At 38.5% G+C, this 17,988-nt stretch overlaps 1 protein-coding gene across 1 annotated transcript in view; it reads left to right on the top strand.

Annotated features, from left to right (window-relative positions):
• Window positions 1-17,988, top strand: part of LOC101340255 (phosphatidylinositol 3,4,5-trisphosphate 3-phosphatase TPTE2-like) — a 217,068-nt gene that overhangs the window by 108,603 nt on the left and 90,477 nt on the right. The window contains exons 3-8 of the mRNA XM_012558990.1: window positions 6,540-6,590; window positions 7,885-8,046; window positions 12,339-12,458; window positions 13,916-14,015; window positions 14,156-14,219; window positions 15,231-15,295. Coding sequence (XP_012414444.1) covers window positions 6,540-6,590; window positions 7,885-8,046; window positions 12,339-12,458; window positions 13,916-14,015; window positions 14,156-14,219; window positions 15,231-15,295 — 562 coding nt within the window. The remainder of the gene's footprint in view (window positions 1-6,539; window positions 6,591-7,884; window positions 8,047-12,338; window positions 12,459-13,915; window positions 14,016-14,155; window positions 14,220-15,230; window positions 15,296-17,988) is intronic.

Raw genomic sequence — 17,988 nt, forward strand, 5'->3', positions numbered from 1 at the left:
ACTGTTTCATGAGAAACTATTTGTTCTGTAAGCCTTCACCTGAACTACAATAAAAAATAAATAAATAAATATTTTTAAAAAATGAAATGGAACACATAAAGATCAATATCCTAGGCATTAGTGAGCTAAAATGGACTGGTATCGGACATTTGAATTAGACAATCAGATGGTCTACTATGCCAGAAATGACAAATTGAAGGGGAATGGAGTTGCATTCATAGTCAAAAAGAACATTTCAAGATCTATCCAGTAGTACAAGGCTGTCAGTGATAGGATCATATCCATACGCCAACAAGGGAGACCAGTAAATACAACTATTATTCAAATTTACACATAACCACTAAGGCCAAAGATGAGGAAACAGAAGATTTTTTACCAACTCCTGCAGTCTGAAATTGATCAAATGTGCAATCAAGATGCACTGATGTTTACTGGTGATTGGAATGCAAAAGTTGGAAATGAAGAACGATTTGTAGTTGGAAAATATGGCCTTGGTATATTCAATATTCTTCCCCAACACCACAATTCAAAGGTGTCAATTCTGCTTCAGTCTTCCTTATTCATTGTCCAGCTTTCACATGCATATGATGCGATTGTAAATACCAAGGCTTAGGTCAGACACACCTTAGTCTTCAAGGTGACATCTTTGCTTTTCAACACTTTAAAGAGGTCTTTTGCATCAGATTTGCCCCAAGCAATGCGTCTTTTGATTTCTTGACTGCTGCTTCCATGGCTGTTGATTTTGGATCCAAGTAAAATGAAATCCTTGACAACTTCAATCTTTTCTCCATTTATCATGATGTTGCTTACTGGTCCAGTTGTGAGGATTTTTGTTTTCTTTATGTTGAGGTGTATCCATAAAGGCTGTAGTCTTTGATCTTCATCAGTCAGTGCTTCAAGTTCACTTTCAGCAAGCAAGGTTGTGTCATCTGCTTAACACAGGTTGTTAATGGATGAGTCTTCCTCCAGTCCTGCTGCCCCGTTCTTCTTCATATAGTTCAGCTTCTCGGGTTATTTGCTCAGCATACGGATTGAATAAGTATGAGGAAAGCATAGAATGCTGACAAACACCTTTCCTGACTTTAAACCCTGAAGTATCCCCTTGTTCTGTCAAACAACTGCCTCTTGATCTATGTACAGGTTCCTCATGAGCACAATTGAGTGTTCTGGAATTCCCATTCTTTGAAATGTTGTCCATAATTTGTTATGATCCACACAGTCAAATGCCTTTGCATAGTCAATAAAAGACAGGTAAACATCTTTCTGATATTCTCTGCGTTCAACCAGGATCCATCTCACATCAGCAATGATATCCCTGGTTCCATGTCCTCTTCTGAATCTGGCCTGAATTTCCGGCAGTTCGCCGTTGATATAATGCTGCAGCTACTTTTGAAAGATCTTCAGAAAAATTTTACTTGTGTGTGATATTAATGATATTGTTTGATAATTTCCACATTCGGTTGGATCACCTTTCTTGGGAATAGGCATACATATGGATCTCTTTCAGTTGGTTGGCCAGGTAGCTGTCTTCCAAATTTCTTGGCATAGGCAAGTGAGCACTTCCAGCGCTGCATCTGTTTGTTGAAACATCTCAGTTGACATTCTGTCAGTTCCTGGAGCCTTGTTTTTTGCCAATGCCTTCAGTGCAGCTTGGACTTCTTCCTTCAGTACCATAGGTTCTTGATCGTATGCTGCCTCATGAAATGGTTGAAAGTCGACCAATTCTTTTTGGTACAGTGACTCTGTATTCATTCCATCTTCTTTTGATGCTTTCTGCATCATTTAGTATTTTCCCCATAAGATCATTCACTACTGCAACTTGAGACTTGAATTTTTAATTTCAGTTCTTTCAGCTTGAGAAATGCTGAGCGTGTTCTTCTCTTTTGGATTTCCATCTCCAGCTCTTTGCACATGTCATTATAATCTTAGTCTTCTTGAGCCACCCTTTGAAATCTTCTGTTCAGTTCTTTTACTTCATCATTTCTTCCTTTTTCTCTAGCTACTCTATGTTCAAGAGCAAGTTTCAGAGTCTCTTCTGACATCCATTTTGGTATTTTCTTTCTTTCCTGTTTTTTTAATGACCTCTTGCTTTCTTCTCCTCAATGTCATTCCACAACTTCTCTGGTCTTCAGTCATTAGTGTTCAATGCATCAAATCTAGAGATGATCTCTAAATTCAGGTGGGATATACTCAAGATTGTCCTTTGGCTCTCGTGGACTTGTTCTAACTTTCTCCAGTTTCAACTTGAACTTGCATATGAACAATTGATGGTCTGTTCCACAGTCAGCCCCTGGTCTTGTTCTGACTGATGGTACTGAGCTTTTCCACCGTCTCTTTCCACAAATGTAATCGATTTGATTCCTGTGTATTCCATCAGGTGAGGTCCATGTGTATAGTCGCCGTTTGTGTTGGTTATAAAACGTATTTGCAATGAAGAAGTTGTTGGTCTTGTGAAATTCTATCATGAGATCTCTGGCATCATTTCTATTACAAAGGCCATATTTTCCAACTACGGATCCTTCTTCTTTGTTTCCAGCTTTCTCATTCCAATCACCAGTAATTATCAATTGTCATGGTTTGCATTATGTCCCCCCCAAAATGTGTGTATTAGTTTGGCTAGGCCATGATTCCTGGTACTGTGTGATTTTTCTGTATGTTGTAAACCTGCCTTTACGCTGTTAATGAGGGAGGATGGAAGACAGTTGTGTTAGTAAGGCAGGACCTGATCTACAAGACTGGATTGTGTCCTGAGGCAATCTCTTGACATATAAAAGACAGAAGTGAGCAGTGAGACAGGGGGACCTCATACCTTCAAGAAAGCAGTGCCAGGAGCAGAGCGAGTCCTTTGGACCGGGGTCCCTGCGCCGAGAAGCTCCTAGTCTGGGGGAACACTGATGAGAAAGCCGACAGAGAAAAAGCCTTCCCCTGGAGCTGATGACTTTTCGCCCATTTTGACTATAAGGAAATAAACTCTTCATTAAAACCATCCACTTGTGGTGTTTCTGTTATAGCAGCACTGGATGGCTAAGACATCAATGCATCCTGATTGCATGTTCGATCAATTTCAGGTTGCAGGAGCCGGTAAAAATCTTCAATTTCTTCATCTTTGGCCTTAGCGGTTGGTACATAAATTTGAATAATAGTCATATTAACTGGTCTTCCTTGCAGGCATATGGATAGTATCCTATCACTGACAGTGGTGTACTTCAGGATAGATCTTGAAATGTTCTTTTTGATGATGAGTGCAATGCCATTCTGCTTCAAGTTGTCTTTCCCGGCATAGTTGACCATATGATTGTCCAATTCAGAATGGCCCATACCAGTCCATCTCAGCTCAATAATGCCTAAGATATCAATGTTTATGTGTCCTTTTTCAGTTTTGATTATTTCCAATTTTCCTAGATTCATACTTTGTACATTCCAGGTTCCGATTATTAATGGATGTTTGCAGCTGTTTCTTCTCATTTTGAGTCATGCCACATCAGCACATGAAGGTCCCGAAAGCTTGGCTCCATCCACATCACTAAGGTTGACTCTACTTTGAGGAGGCAGCTGTTTCCCAGTCGTCGTTTGAGTGCCTTCCAACCTGGGGGGCTCATCTTCTGACACTATATCAGACAATGTTCCACTGCTATTCATAAGATTTTCACTAGCCAATTTCTTCTGAGGTAGACTGTCAGGTCCTTCTTCCTAGTCTGTCTTAGTCTGGAAGCTCAGCTGAAACCTGTTCGCCATGGGTGACCCTGCTGGTATCTGAATACCGGTGGCATAGCCTCCAGCATCACAGCAACACGCAAGCCCCCACAGTACAACAAACTGACAGACACGTGAGGGCACTAGCCATTAAAGAAATGCAAATCGAAAGTACAGTGAGATACCATCTCACCTGGACATTAGTGGCATGTACCAAAAAAACAAAATAACAAACGTTAGAGAGGCTACAGAGAGCTTGGAACTCTTATATACTGCTGGTGGGAATGTAAAATGATTCAACCGTTTTGGAAAATGATATGGTGCTTCCTTAAAACACTAGAAATAGAAATATCATACAATCCAGCAATCTTACTCCTAGGAATATATCCTAGAAAAATAAGAGCCATCACACAAATAGACATATGCACACTGATGTTCATTGCAGCATTATTCACAATAGCAAAAAGATGGAAACAACCTAAGTGCCCATCAACAGATGAATGGATAAACAAACTATGGTACATACAAAAATGGAATACTATGCAACAATAAAGAACAATGATGAATCTGGAAAACATCTCACAACCTGGATGAATCTGGAGGGCATTATGCTGAGTGAAATAAGTCAATCGCAAAAGAACAAATACTGTATGAAAACACTATTATAAAAACTCATGAAAAGGTTTACACACAGAAAGAAACAATCTTTGATGGTTACAAAGGAGAGAAGGGATGGGGAGGGAAAAACACTAACTAGACAATAGTTAAGCGGTAACTTTGGTGAAGGGTAAGACAGTACACAATACTGGGGAAGCCAGCACAACTTGTACAAGGTGAGGTCATGGAAGCTTCATAGAGATATCCAATCTCCCTAAGGGACTGAATTATTGGGCTCAGGGCTGGTGACCATCAGGCTCAATTGGCATAACGTAGTTTATAAAGAAATGTTCTAACATCCTAGTTTGGTGAGTAGCATCTGGGGTCTTGAAAGCTTGTGAGCAGCCTTCTAAGATATGCCTACTGGCCCCACTCTGTCTGGAGCAAGGGAGAAAGAAGAAAGCCAAAGACACAATGGAAAGATTACTCCAAAGGACTCAGGGACCACAACTACCACGGCCTCCACCAGACTGAGTCTAGCACAACTAGATGGTGTCCAGCTACCACCACTGACTGCTCTGACAGGGACCACAATAGAAGGTCCTCAATAGAGCTGGAGAAAAATGTAGAACAAAATTCTAACTCACAAAAATAGACCAGAGTTACTGGTATGACAGAGACTGGAGAAACTCTGAGAGTATGGCCCCTGGGCACCCTTTTAACTCAGTACCAAAGTCACTCTTGAGGTTCACCCTTCACCGAAAGATTAGACATGCCATAAAACAAAACGAGACTAAATGGGCACATGAGCTCAGGGGCAAGAATAAGAAGGCAGGAGGGGACAGGAAAGTTGGTAATGGTGAACCCAAGATCAAGAAGGGGAGAGTGTTGACGTGTCGTGGGGTTGGCAACCACTGTCACAAAGCAATATGTGTTTTAATTGTTTAGTGAGAAACTAATTTGCTTTGTAAACCTTCATCTAAAGTACCATTTAAAAAATGTTAAAAAAAAAAAACAAAAAAAAAAAAACTAAGTCTACTCTGTTCCTTTTGGAGTCAGAAACCTGGGTCCCGTACTGGTAATGTGGGTTACCATCTTCAAGACAGCTGCTCAGTTGAGGAGAGGATGGGACATGGTCATGTAAAAAAGCCACGAAGCTTTTCTACCAATTTTTGTTGCTTTTTTCTTGGTTCAGAGTTCAGTTGGTTGCTATAAACCTTTCACTGTGTTCCAAAGTTCTGACAAAGTTAGTTTTGAACGTTTTTGCTTGTATTTCAATATTTTTATAGAGTAATGGGAGTTTAGAGATGCTTATTCCATCATTTTGCTGGGATCACTCTCCCCCTCTCTATTATACTCTGAATCCCTACTTACTGAGTCTGTTTCCAGACTCTATCCTGTTCCATCATTTGACTTGCCTTTTGATTTCAGCACAACTTTTAAACATTACGGTGTAATTTACATACAATGAATTTTATGTGTGTGGCAGAATTCTATGAGTTTTGGCAAATGCATGTAGTCTTGTAACCACCACCATAATCATGATACAGAACAGTTCTATTATCCCACCAAAATTTCTCAAGTAACTTTGTTTTCAGCCCCTCATCCTACTCCCAGCCCCTGGCAATCACTGATTTATTTTCTGTCTGTATAACTTTTCTTTTCCCAGAATGTGATACAAAGGAATCAAACAGTATGTAGCCAATTGAAACTGGCTTCTTTCACTTAGCATAATGCATTGGAAATCCATCCATGTCATTATACGTATACTCAGGACTCTGTTCCTTTTTATTGTTTTGTAGTATTCCGTTATCTCTATATACCATATTTTGATGACTTGCCCAGGATCCCACAGCTCATTAATGGGAGAGCGGCATTGGAACACAGGTCTCTTCTAGCACTCCCCCTGCCTCCATGCTATGTTGATTTAGTTGATGATCCCAAGTTTAATATTGCCATAAAGGTGGGTTTGGGGTTTTACTGACAAGGGAAATGTTACTAGACATCTAATGTTTAGTGTTTTAGTCACATGTATTTACTTATAGATATGAAAGTAAAAAATTATGCAACAAAAAGAAATATTTTATAATTATTAGTAATAAGCATTTTGTTATACAACTTCTGAAGCATCTTCTTTTTAAATTACATTTATAAAGACCTTTGTTTTTTGATTAAATACATATGTTAGAGGAAATCTGTGCTATGTATAGAAACTCCAGAATATTACTAATTTCTACTTATTTTTGCAGTAGCAAGACTAAGAGAATTGTGAATTCAATTGTGTCATCATTTTCATTCAGGTATGTGAGACTCTAGAAATGGAAGTAATTGAGTATTTAATATCAATTTTTTTTTTAAAGGGAAGGCATCTGAAAAAAAACAAAAAACAAAACGAACATTTCCAGACTATACTTTCAATATGTTACTAAACAGTCCATGTGCCCCATTTAACTTAATCTGATTTTCTTGGAATTTTTGTTTAAACTGGACATTGAGACATGCAAAGAAGTGGCATTTTCCTAAATCTAATAGTAAGATATTAATATAAAATTTCTTCTACCTGTGAAAGTAAAAATAATGAAACATGAATTCAAAAATTCTGCAATTCTAAGTAAAGTGTTTTATTAAACACCCTACAGAACTAGAATTTACTCCTTAATTCTGGAAACATTCTATTTAGACTTCTTCTCTACAATAGAGCAAGATTTCATACTGTGATACAGACTCAAGTAACATAATTGCTTCCTTTTAAATTTATAATGTTTTAATATGAGTTGCAACTGTAAAAAGTACTTTGAAGTTTAATAGATTATGCAAATACTATAATCAATTTTATGGAGAATATATTTAAAATATAGAAGAGAATAACTGAGGAGGTGCTTTAAAGTCAAATTGTGTGAAAATTTATGGAATTGAATTCCTTCTATGTGCCCTTCACTGTTCTAGAAGCATCCCTGAATATGTAATTATATCCTTTTTGAAAATCTCACTGATAAACAATATTACTGATGAAAGTGGTCTTTTAAAGGCTTATATTAGATCATGCTGTCTCTTGGTTTGTAAACAAGGACATGGTATTTTAACTCAGCTTGCCTGTTCTATCTTGGAGTGTTAGTCTGCTGTGTCTACTATAAAAGGGCATTATAATATATTTTGAAGTGGTTTGGTGACATAGAATTTTCTCCCCTAACAACTGCTTCTATTGGGTGAAAACTGAGTAATTTTTTTTGAGATTCTAAGGACACACAGTTCTCCCTATCACTGGACAGTTTAATCCTAAATAATGACCTTTAGATATCTGATCATTGGCCTAAATATAGTCTAACAACCAATTGCCATTGAGTTAACTTTGACTCATGGAGACCCCACGAGTCAGAGTAGAATAGCACTCCATAGGTCTTTCAATGGTTGATTTTTTGGAAATTAGATTGCCAGACCTTTCTTCTGAGGAGCCTCTGGATGGACTTGGACCTCCAACCTTTCTGTTAGTAGCCAAGCACATTTATCGTTTGCACCACTCAGGGACTCTGTAGTCTATCCATAGGGTAAAAATCCCTTTATCTTTAATTAATTAATTAATGTTGTCTGTTTTAGGGTATTTGGAGTCTTGCTGGTTTTTGTGGATGTTTCTCTGGTCCTTACGGGCCTAATTTTCACTGACAGCTCACAGATGGTTTCTTTGAAATATCGTTCAGTTTCTTTAGCCATTGCTTCATTTTTCCTCGTGGATGTTTTTCTTCGAGTATATGTAGAAGGGTAAGTTTGATTAACTTTTTGTGCATAAGCAATTTTGTATTGTTATAAGAAGCATCCCAAAAATAATTACCAGGTCAACCCAACCAAATGTGTCCCTCTTTACCAAAATAATTCTCTTCAAAGGCATGGTCCACAGAGAAAGAACAGTCCAAATCCCAACTTTTCATAGATGTGGCTTTAATATTACCAATATTGTAACTGGCACTCCAGTCTCCAACAATGTATTCTAAATTGTTCCTTTGATAAATAAAGCTTAAAGGGCTTTCGAAATGGGGCTAGGCAGCGGATGTGTCTACACGCACATTAATAAGAGGAGCATAATGTGAAGTCATGTCTGTCAGTTTGTTGTACTGCAGTGACTTGCTTGTTGCTGTGATGCTGGAAGCTTTGCCACTGGTATTCAAATATCAGCAGGGTCACCCATGGTATACAGGTTTCAGGTGAGCTTCCAGACTAAGACAGACAAGGAAGAAGGACCTGGCAGTCTACTTCTGAAAATAATTAGCCATTGAAAACCTTATGAATAGCAGCAGAACACTGTCTGATACAGTGCGGGAAAATGAGCCTCTCAGGTTGGAAGGCACTCAAAATATGACTGGGAAAGAGCTACCTCCTCAAAGTAGAGTAGACCTTAATGACGTGGATGGAGTCAAGCTTTTCAGAACTTCATTTGCTGATGTAGCATGACTCAAAATGAGAAGAAACAGCTGCAAACATCCATTAATAATCAGAAAGTGGAATGTACAAAGTATGAATCTAGGAAAATTGGAAATCATGAAAAGTGAAATGGAACACGTGAAGATTGATATCTAGGCATTAGTGAGCTGAAATGGACTGGTATTTGCTGTTTTGAATCAGACAATCATATGGTCTACTATGCTGGGAATGACATACTGAAGAGGAATGGCATCACATTCATAGTCAAAAAGAACATTTCATGATCTATCCTGAAGTACAACACTGTCAGTGAGAGGATAATATCCATACACCTACGAAGAAGATCAGTTAATATGACTATTATTCAAATTTACGCACCAGGCACTAATGCCAAAGATGAGGAAATAGAAGATTTTTACCAATTTCTGCCGTCTGAAATTGATCAAACATGCAATCAAGATGCATTGATAATTACTGGTGATTGGGATGTGAAAGTTGGAAACAAAGAAGAAGGTTTGGTAGTTGGAAAATATGGCCTTGGTGATAGAAATGATGCCAGAGATTGCATGAAAAAATTTTGCAAGACCGATGACTTCTTCATTGCAAATACTTTTTTTCCAACAACATAAATGGTGACTATACATGTGGATCTCTCTGGATGGAAAACACGGGAATCAAATCAACAACATCTGTGTGAAGAGACGATGGAAAATCTCGGTATCATCAGTCAGAACAAGGCCAGGGGCCGACTGCGGAACAGATCATCAATTGCTCACATGCAAATTCAAGCTGAAGCTGAAGAAAATTACAACAAGTCCACGAGAGCCAAAGTACAACCTTGAGTATATCCCACCTGAATTTAGAGACGATCTCAGGAATAGACTTGACACATTGAACACTAATGACTGAAGACCAGACGAGTTGTGGAATGACATCAAGGACATCATACACAAAGAAAACAAAAGGTTATTAAAAAGACAGGAAAGAAAGAAAAGACCAAAATGGATGTCAGAAGAGACTCTGAAACTTGCTCTTGAATGTAGAGTAGCTAAAGCAAAAGGAAGAAATGATAAAGATCTGAACAGAAGATTTCAAAGGGCAGCTTGAGAAGACGAAGTAAAGTATTATAATGACGTGCAGAAACTGGAGTTAGAAAACCAAAAAGGAAGAACATGCCCAGCGTTTCCTAAGCTGAAAGAACTGAAGAAAAAATTCAAGCCTCGAGTTGCAGTTTTGAAGGATTCGATAGGCAAAATATTGAATGACACAGGAAGCATCAAAAGCAGATGGAAGGAATACACAGAGTCACTGTACCAAAAAGAATTGGTCAACATTCAACCATTTCAGAAAGTAGCATATGCTCAAGAACCGACAGTACTAAAGGAAGAAGTTCAAGCTGCACTGAAGGCATTGGCAAAAAACAAGGCTCCAGGAATTGACGGAATACCTATTGAGATGTTTCACCAAATGGATGCAACACTGGAAGTGCTCACTCGTCTATGCAAAGAAATTTGGAAGACAACTACCTGGCCAACTGACTGGAAGAGATCCATATTTATGCCTATTCCCAAGAAAGGTGATCCAAAAGAAGGTGAAAATTATCAAACAATATCAATAATGTCACACACAAATAAAATTTTACTGAAGAGCATTCAAAAGCAGTTGCAGCAGTACATTAGCGGGGAACTGCCAGAAATTCAAGCTGGATTCAGAAAACGACGTGGAACAAGAGATATCCTTGCTAATGGCAGATTGATCTTTGCTGAAAGCAGAAAATACCGAAAGATATTTACCTGTGTTTTATTGACTAGGCAAAGGCATTTGACTGTGTGTATCATAACAAATTATGGATAACATTACTAAGAATGGGAATTCCAAAACACTTAATTGTGCTCATGAGGAACCTGTACAAAGATTAAGAAGCAGTCATTTGAACAGAACAAGGGGATACTGCATGATTTAATGTCAGGAAAGGTATGTGTCAAGGTTGTATCCTTTCACCATATTTATTCAAACTGTATGCTGAGCAAATAATCCGAGAAGATGGACTATATGAAGAAGAACGTAGCATCAGGATTGGAGGAACACTCATTAACCACCTGCAATATGCAGATGACACAACCTTGCTTGCTGAAAGGGAAGAGGACTTGAAGAATTCACTGATGAAGATCAAAGACTGTATCCTTCAGTATGGATTACACCTCAACAAAAAGAAAACAAAAATCCTCACAACTGGACCAGTAAGCAACATCATGATAAATGGAGAAAAGATTAAAGTTGTCAAGGATTTTGTTTTACTTGGATCTATAATCAGTCCCCATGGAAGCAGCAGTCAAGAAATCAAACGACGTACTGCATTGGACAAATCTGCTACAAAAGACCTCTTCAAGTGTTAAAAAGTAAAGATATCACTTTAAGTACTAAGATGTGCCTCACCCAAGCCATGATGTTTTCAATAGCTTCATATGCATGCAAAAGCTGGACAATGAATAAGGAAGACCAAAGTAGAATTGATGCCTTTGAATTATGGTGTTGGCAAAGAATGTTGAATATACCATGGACTGCTGGAAGAATGAAGAAATCTGTCTTGGAAGAAATACAGCCAGAATGCTCCTTAGAAGTAAAGATAGCAAGATTTCGTATCACATACTTTGGACATGTTATCAGGAGTGATCAGTCCTGGAGAAGGACATCATGCTTGGTAAAGTAGAAGGTCAACAAAAAAGAGGAAGACCCTCAAAGAGATGGATTGACATAGTAGCTGCAACAAAAGGCTGAAGAATTGTGAGGGTGGCACAGGACCTGGCAGTGTTTCATTCTGTTGTACATAGGGTACATAAGTCAGAACCAACTCGATGGCACCTAACAACAACAACATATGTGAAGTATAAATATTAATAATTTTATCAACAGAGGAGTCCTAACTAAGAGTTGATAGTATATTAAATACTAGATAACAGATTGTGAATAACTCCACATCTCAGTTAAATAAAACTTTTGTTAAGTTCTGAGGAGATGGAGACATGCTCGTTCTGTCAGTGCAACTTGGTAGTGAGGCAGCAGCTGATTTTCTCTGCTTGCTGACTTTCTGAGTAGGTGGGCAGAGATGACCCCTCTCCCCGTCACAGCCCCAGTTGCTCTAAGGCTGTGTCAGCTTCCACTGCCCAACAGTACTGCCCAATACCCCACCTTTCTCCTCCCATCTAGGTGGAAGCAATGTTTGCCTTTTGTTTAATGGTTTGAATTCAACTTACATTTCCATATTGATGCTTTCGTCATAGATATATATAAAATAATGAATATAAATTTATTAGTTTTTAAAGTGTAAGAACGATTTGCCAATTTAACAATTTTTGCATATATAATTCAATGACATTGATTACAATCTTCATGTTGTACAACAATTGTCACTATCCTTTCCTGACTTATTCCACCACCATTAACATACACTCTATGCTGCCTAAAGAACAGCTCCCCCTTTCCTCCTCCCTCCTACCCCTGGTATAAATTTACTTTATAAAAACGTTCCATTAATGTTATTTTTTCCTTAGTCCTGTCTAGTAAATGCATTTAAAATAATCCAATAAATTAAAATTCTTAATGGGCAACTTACTTGGCTTTGTTTTATATTACAGGAAACGACAGTATTTTTCAGATATGCTTAACTCCTTAGATGCTATCATTATTGTGGTGATCCTGCTGGTTAATATCATTTATACTTTTCATGACTTTCAGGGATTGAACAATATCCCCAGGTAAGAAACATATGATTCACCTCTCCAAGTTTTTCATGTTTCTTTTTCTTTTGCATTTTCTGTGGCTTTTTCATTCTATGTAAACTTTTACTCTCAATGTGCCCATTCTGTACCTATAAGCTGCTTGAAAATGAAATATTTAGGTAAGTTTCTACATACTTTGAAACTAAAAGATGGTGACATTTAGGGACTAGTGAAGGCTGTACACAATTAAGTACCTTTAGTTGAATAAAAAAGATGAAGCACCCAAGAAACTGGGGACTTGGCCTCTTGTACTAATTTTCACTTCTTTATATTTTGAAATTCCCACTAAATACCCATTGTGCTTCAACATATAACCAAGACAGTTTTGGTTTGATCATATGAAAAATTTGAGTTACTGTTGTGATGATCCCCTAAAAAAGAGCAAACGAAACAGAGAACAAGGGTAACGTTGCTGAGATGGAGATTTGCAGTATGGTTCTGATAGAAATGAAGAAAGCTGAGGCACAGTTAGAACTGTTAGGGATCAGGTAACTAAAATGTGTATGAGGGACTGATGTCTCTCTTTTTTCCTTCTTCCTGATCGGACATTGAGAAAAAGAGCAAATGTGCTTTGGGATGTGGACGTTGGGTGGCTCGCTAGGCATATTTGTTAGTCAAATAGCTTGCTTCTCTCTGCACCCCAGCCTCCCAGGGCTTCAATTCAGACCCCAACTAAATGTGTTTTCAAGTGATAGGCCTTTGGAGTTATTTGCAAATAATCCGAGCCAGTGTGGTCTTCCACCTGGTAACCTCAGCATCATCTGAGAGCTTGCTAGAAACCAACACTTCAGGCCCTGCCGAGACCTATGGAATCAGAATCTCTGGGGTGGAACCCAGCAATCTGTGGGTTAACAAGCTTTTCCAGGTGATTCTTACATGTGCATGCTCAAGTTAGAGAAGCACTAGCGTAAAACTCCGTTCTCTGTGTGGTGTATCTGGTGGGAGGAGAGATGCCAGCTAGCACACTCGGAAAGTATTTTAACCTGCTCCCTGTCTTGTGTGTGCTGCAGCTGTAGTGGACTGTTTTTACTGATGGGAGTAACAGAGGTGAACAGTAACACTCAGTTTGTTCTGATGGGGAAAAATTGAAAAATACTGGTCTTAAACTACAAAAGTTAAATTCACAAATTCTAAGAGTCTGGTCCTCCTGACCAGGGTTTCTTAACCTTGGCACTATTAACATTTTGGGTTCATTGTAGAATGTTAAGCAGTATCCCTGGCCTCTGCCCACTAGATGCCAGTAGCATCTAGTAGCATCGCTCCCCTGCCCTCAGTTTGCCCACCAAAAATGCTTCCTGACATTGCCAGATATCTCCTGGTGGGTGTGTAGAGATGGGAAGTGCCCCTGATTGAGAACTACTGCTCTAGACTTAGCCCATATTGACAAAATTCTGTTTCTGAAGCAAAAATGGATCTTTTTAATTCATTGTTAGATTGGCAGTTTTATTTCGATCTCTACGACTAATCATTCTGATAAGAGTTTTCCATCTGGCTTATCAAAAAAGGCATTTGGAAAGACTGACCAGAAGGATGGTAAGTGGGCAAAACATGTTTATAATTCAGAAAAACGTGTTTTGGGAAATACTGGAGAGGGTTGATATCTATTTTTATTTATTTATCTTTATTTTATGTTGATTGTGTTTTACAAATTAATGATTGTTTTAAACTCTCAGGTTTCAGGAAACAAAAGGCGATACAAGAGGGATGGATTTGACCTAGATCTCACTTATGTTACCGGTTTGTGTAGTTTAACTGTTGATTTACATACATTAACTTCACATTCTTCTTGTGTGCAGTTACGTTTTTATTTCTTGCCTGTCTAAGCCATGTTGTTTCAAAGCATTCTTCATTCATGAAGACATTTCACTATTAAAGTTTCCCTTCTCCTTTATTCCTGAAAGTATTTTTTCTGAGATTCAGAATAGTTGTTTGCATTAGCCCAGATGTCATTCTACTTCCAAGTACTCTGCTTATATGTTTTGGTAAAGGAGTGCCATCTATTCTATGTTATGCAACATTAAACATTATTTAATATGTAAGCACTGCAGACATGCTATTACTAGACTGCTTGCTATTGTAGTAAAGAGGAATGCTTAAAGTAAAAGAAATTGTGACAAAGTCTCTATAAATTAAATAGCGTCTGCCACTGTGATAGTATGACATATTAGTAGTTTCACTCTGGCAATGGCAAATCTCCATTGTCTCAAATCAGGCCTACTTGGTTGCAGTACAGGAAGTTGAAAGGATATTCAGCAGACTCCTTTTGAGTTTGATTTAGAATTTACTGAGTCCCAGTAGTTAAATCCTGGGCCACAAGGATCCCAGAGAGACCTGCTCTCTTTCTAGGACCCCAGAGAATGGGGTCACTGCTTTTGTAGGTCTCAGGTTTTCTGAGTTAGGAGTGCTAGAAAGCACTCTGGGAGTTCCCACCATCATGGGAGCCCAGACTTGTTGTTTAAGAGAAGAGACGAATTCCAGCTACACAGGGAGTTCCAGACTGAGGCTAACACAGACCTGTCCCATCTGTCTAGAGCCAGGTAAGCCTTGGGAACACCATGCAAGTTTAATGACCATTATACTGGCTAATTTAATATGTTATGTCTCTTTTCCTGAGTGTTAGTTAGCTTTTCTCTGTCATTCTCAATCCTGAAAGTTCTTTTCTATGAAGGAGTCTATGTGTAAATTAAAATTTTTATATTATTTCACAACTATAATGGCATTCATAATAGCGACTGTTTTGGATTCCAGACCGAATTATTGCAATGTCATTTCCATCTTCTGGAAAACAGTCTTTTTATAGGAATCCCATTAAGGTAAGAGGATTTGCTAACAAATATTTATTATATTTCTCAGTGAACATAGACTGTTGACTCATAAGTTTAATATTGGCCCTGAGATGGCAATATTCTCCTAAAAATTTACTCTTTCAGGCAAAAAAATATATATAACAGCTTGAAATCAATTAGTTTTTGCTATGTTACAAATCACCCTAAAACTTACAACTCATAGCATCAACCATTTATTTAGCTTATGATACTGTGGTTTGTGAATCTGGGTTGGGCTTAACTAGGTGGTTCTGACGATCAGGGCTGGGTTTGACTGAGCTCCCCTGGGCTCACTCATACATCTCTGGACAGCTACTGGGTCATCTGAGTACAGGCTAGTCTACAATGACTTCACCGAGAGTTCCATGTAGACTCTCATTCTCCAGCAGGCTAGTCCAGGCTAGTTCACATGGTGGCAGTAGCAAGGTTCCCAGGAGCCCCAACGGAAAGAATGCAAATCTCCTTAAGGCCCAGGCTGAAAACTAGTATAACATGGCTCCTGCCTCCTTCTATTAGACAAGCAAATGACAAAGCCACCCAGATTCAAGGATGGGAAACAGACCTCATCTCTTGGTGACAGGAATTGCAAAGAACTGTAATTTAGACTATCATAGGGGAGATGGATGGGAATGGTATGACTAAAATGTGTGTTCTTAGGTTGAGATCCTAAATTGTAGTAGAGGATATGCATTTAGGTTCTGTGAATGACTAAATTAATTAATTAAGCATATAATGTTGTTTACTATGAAACTGCAGCTAAATTTGTTAAAGAAGTTTGCATATAGATGTGTGTATATTAGTGAAATTTACAGTATGTTATACCTCAATAAAATGTAATTATATATATATCTGTATGTGTGTATGCATATATATACCTACCTGTTATTGTAATGTAATTATATATATATATATATATCTGTATTGTGTATATGCATATATATACCTACATGTTATTGTAATGTAATTATATACATATATACATATATATCTGTATGTGTGTGTGCATGTATATACCTACACGTTATTGTTGTTGGCTGCCGTCAAGTCAATTTTGTACTCATAGCAACCCCATGTAACAGGGTAGAACTGCCCAAAAGGATTTTTTTGTTTCGGGGTGTTTTATTTTTCGATTAATTATTACATTTTTTCCCATACAAAAATTTATACATACATTGCTGTGTGACCTAATTGCTCTCCCCATACTGTGACAGCACAGTCCTCCTTTCCACCTGATTCCCCATGTCCATTCAACCAGCTCCTAACACTCTCTGCCTTCCCGTCTCACCTCTGGACAGAAGCTGCCCATTTAGTCTCTTGTATCTACTTGAGCTAAGAGGCACACTCCTCATGAGTATCACTTTATGTCCCACAGTCCAGTCCAATCCCTGTCTAAAGAGTTGGCCTCAGAAATTGTTTTAGTTCTGGGATGATAGAGAATCCAGGGGCCATGCTTTCCAGGGTTCCTCCATTCTCAGTCAGACCATTAAGTCTGGTCTTCTTACTAGAATTTGAGTCTGCACCCCACCTTTCTCCTGCTCCATCAGAGACTCTTTGTTGTGTTCCCTGTCAGGGTGGTCATTGGTGATAGCCGGGCACCATTTAGTTCTTCTGGTCTCAGGCTGATGTAGTCTCTGGTTTATGTGGCCATTTCTGTCTCTTGGGCTAACATTTTCCTTGTGTCTTTGGTTTTTTTCATTCTCTTTTACTCCAGGTGGTTTGGACCAAACGATTCATTTTAGATGGCCACTTGCAAGCTTTTAAGACCCCAGACACCACTCACAAAAGTAGGATGCAGAACGTTTTCTGAATAAGCTTTGTTATGCCAATTAACCTAGATGTCCCCTGAAAGCATGGTCCCCAGACCCCTACCGCTGCTACTCTGTCCCTCAAAGTTTTGATTGTATTCAGAAAAATTCTTAGCTTTGGTTTAGTCCAGTTGTGCTGACTTCCCCTGCATTGTGTGGTGTCCTTCCCTTCACTGAAGATAATTCTCATCTACTATCTAGTTAGTAAATAACCCTCACCCTCCCGCCCCACCCTCGTAACCATCAAAGAATGTTTTCTTCTGTGTTTAAACCTTTTCTTGAGTTCTTGTAATAGTAGTCTTATACAATATTTGTCCTTCTGTGACTAAATTCACTCAGCATAATGACCTCCAGATTCCTCCACGTTACAAGATATTTCACGGCTTCATCGTTGTTCTTTATCGTTGCATAGTATTCCATTTTGTGGATATATGATAATTTTTTTATCCACCCATCTGTTGATGGGCACCTAGGTTGTTTCCATCTTTTTGCTATTGTGAACAGTGCTGCAGTGAACATGGGTGTGCATATATCTATTCGTGTGACAGCTGTTATTTCTCTAGGATATATTCCAAGGAGCAGGATAGCTAGATCGTATGGTACTTCTATTTCTAGCTTTTTAAAGAAGCACCAAATCGATTTCCAAAGTGGCTGTAGCATTTTACATTCCCACCAACAGTGTAAAAGTGTTCCAGTCTCTCCACAACCTCTCCATCATTTATTATTTTGTGTTTTTTGGATTAATGCTAGCCTTGTTGGGGTGAGATGATATCTCATGGTAGTTTTGATCTGCATTTCTCTAATGGCTAATGATCGTGAGCATTTCTTCCTGTGTCTGTTAGCCGCCTGAATATCTTCTTTGGCGAAGTGCCTGTT

This window comes from Trichechus manatus, unplaced genomic scaffold (genome assembly GCF_000243295.1).
Source record: "Trichechus manatus latirostris isolate Lorelei unplaced genomic scaffold, TriManLat1.0 scaffold00205, whole genome shotgun sequence".
Classification (NCBI taxonomy): domain Eukaryota; kingdom Metazoa; phylum Chordata; class Mammalia; order Sirenia; family Trichechidae; genus Trichechus; species Trichechus manatus.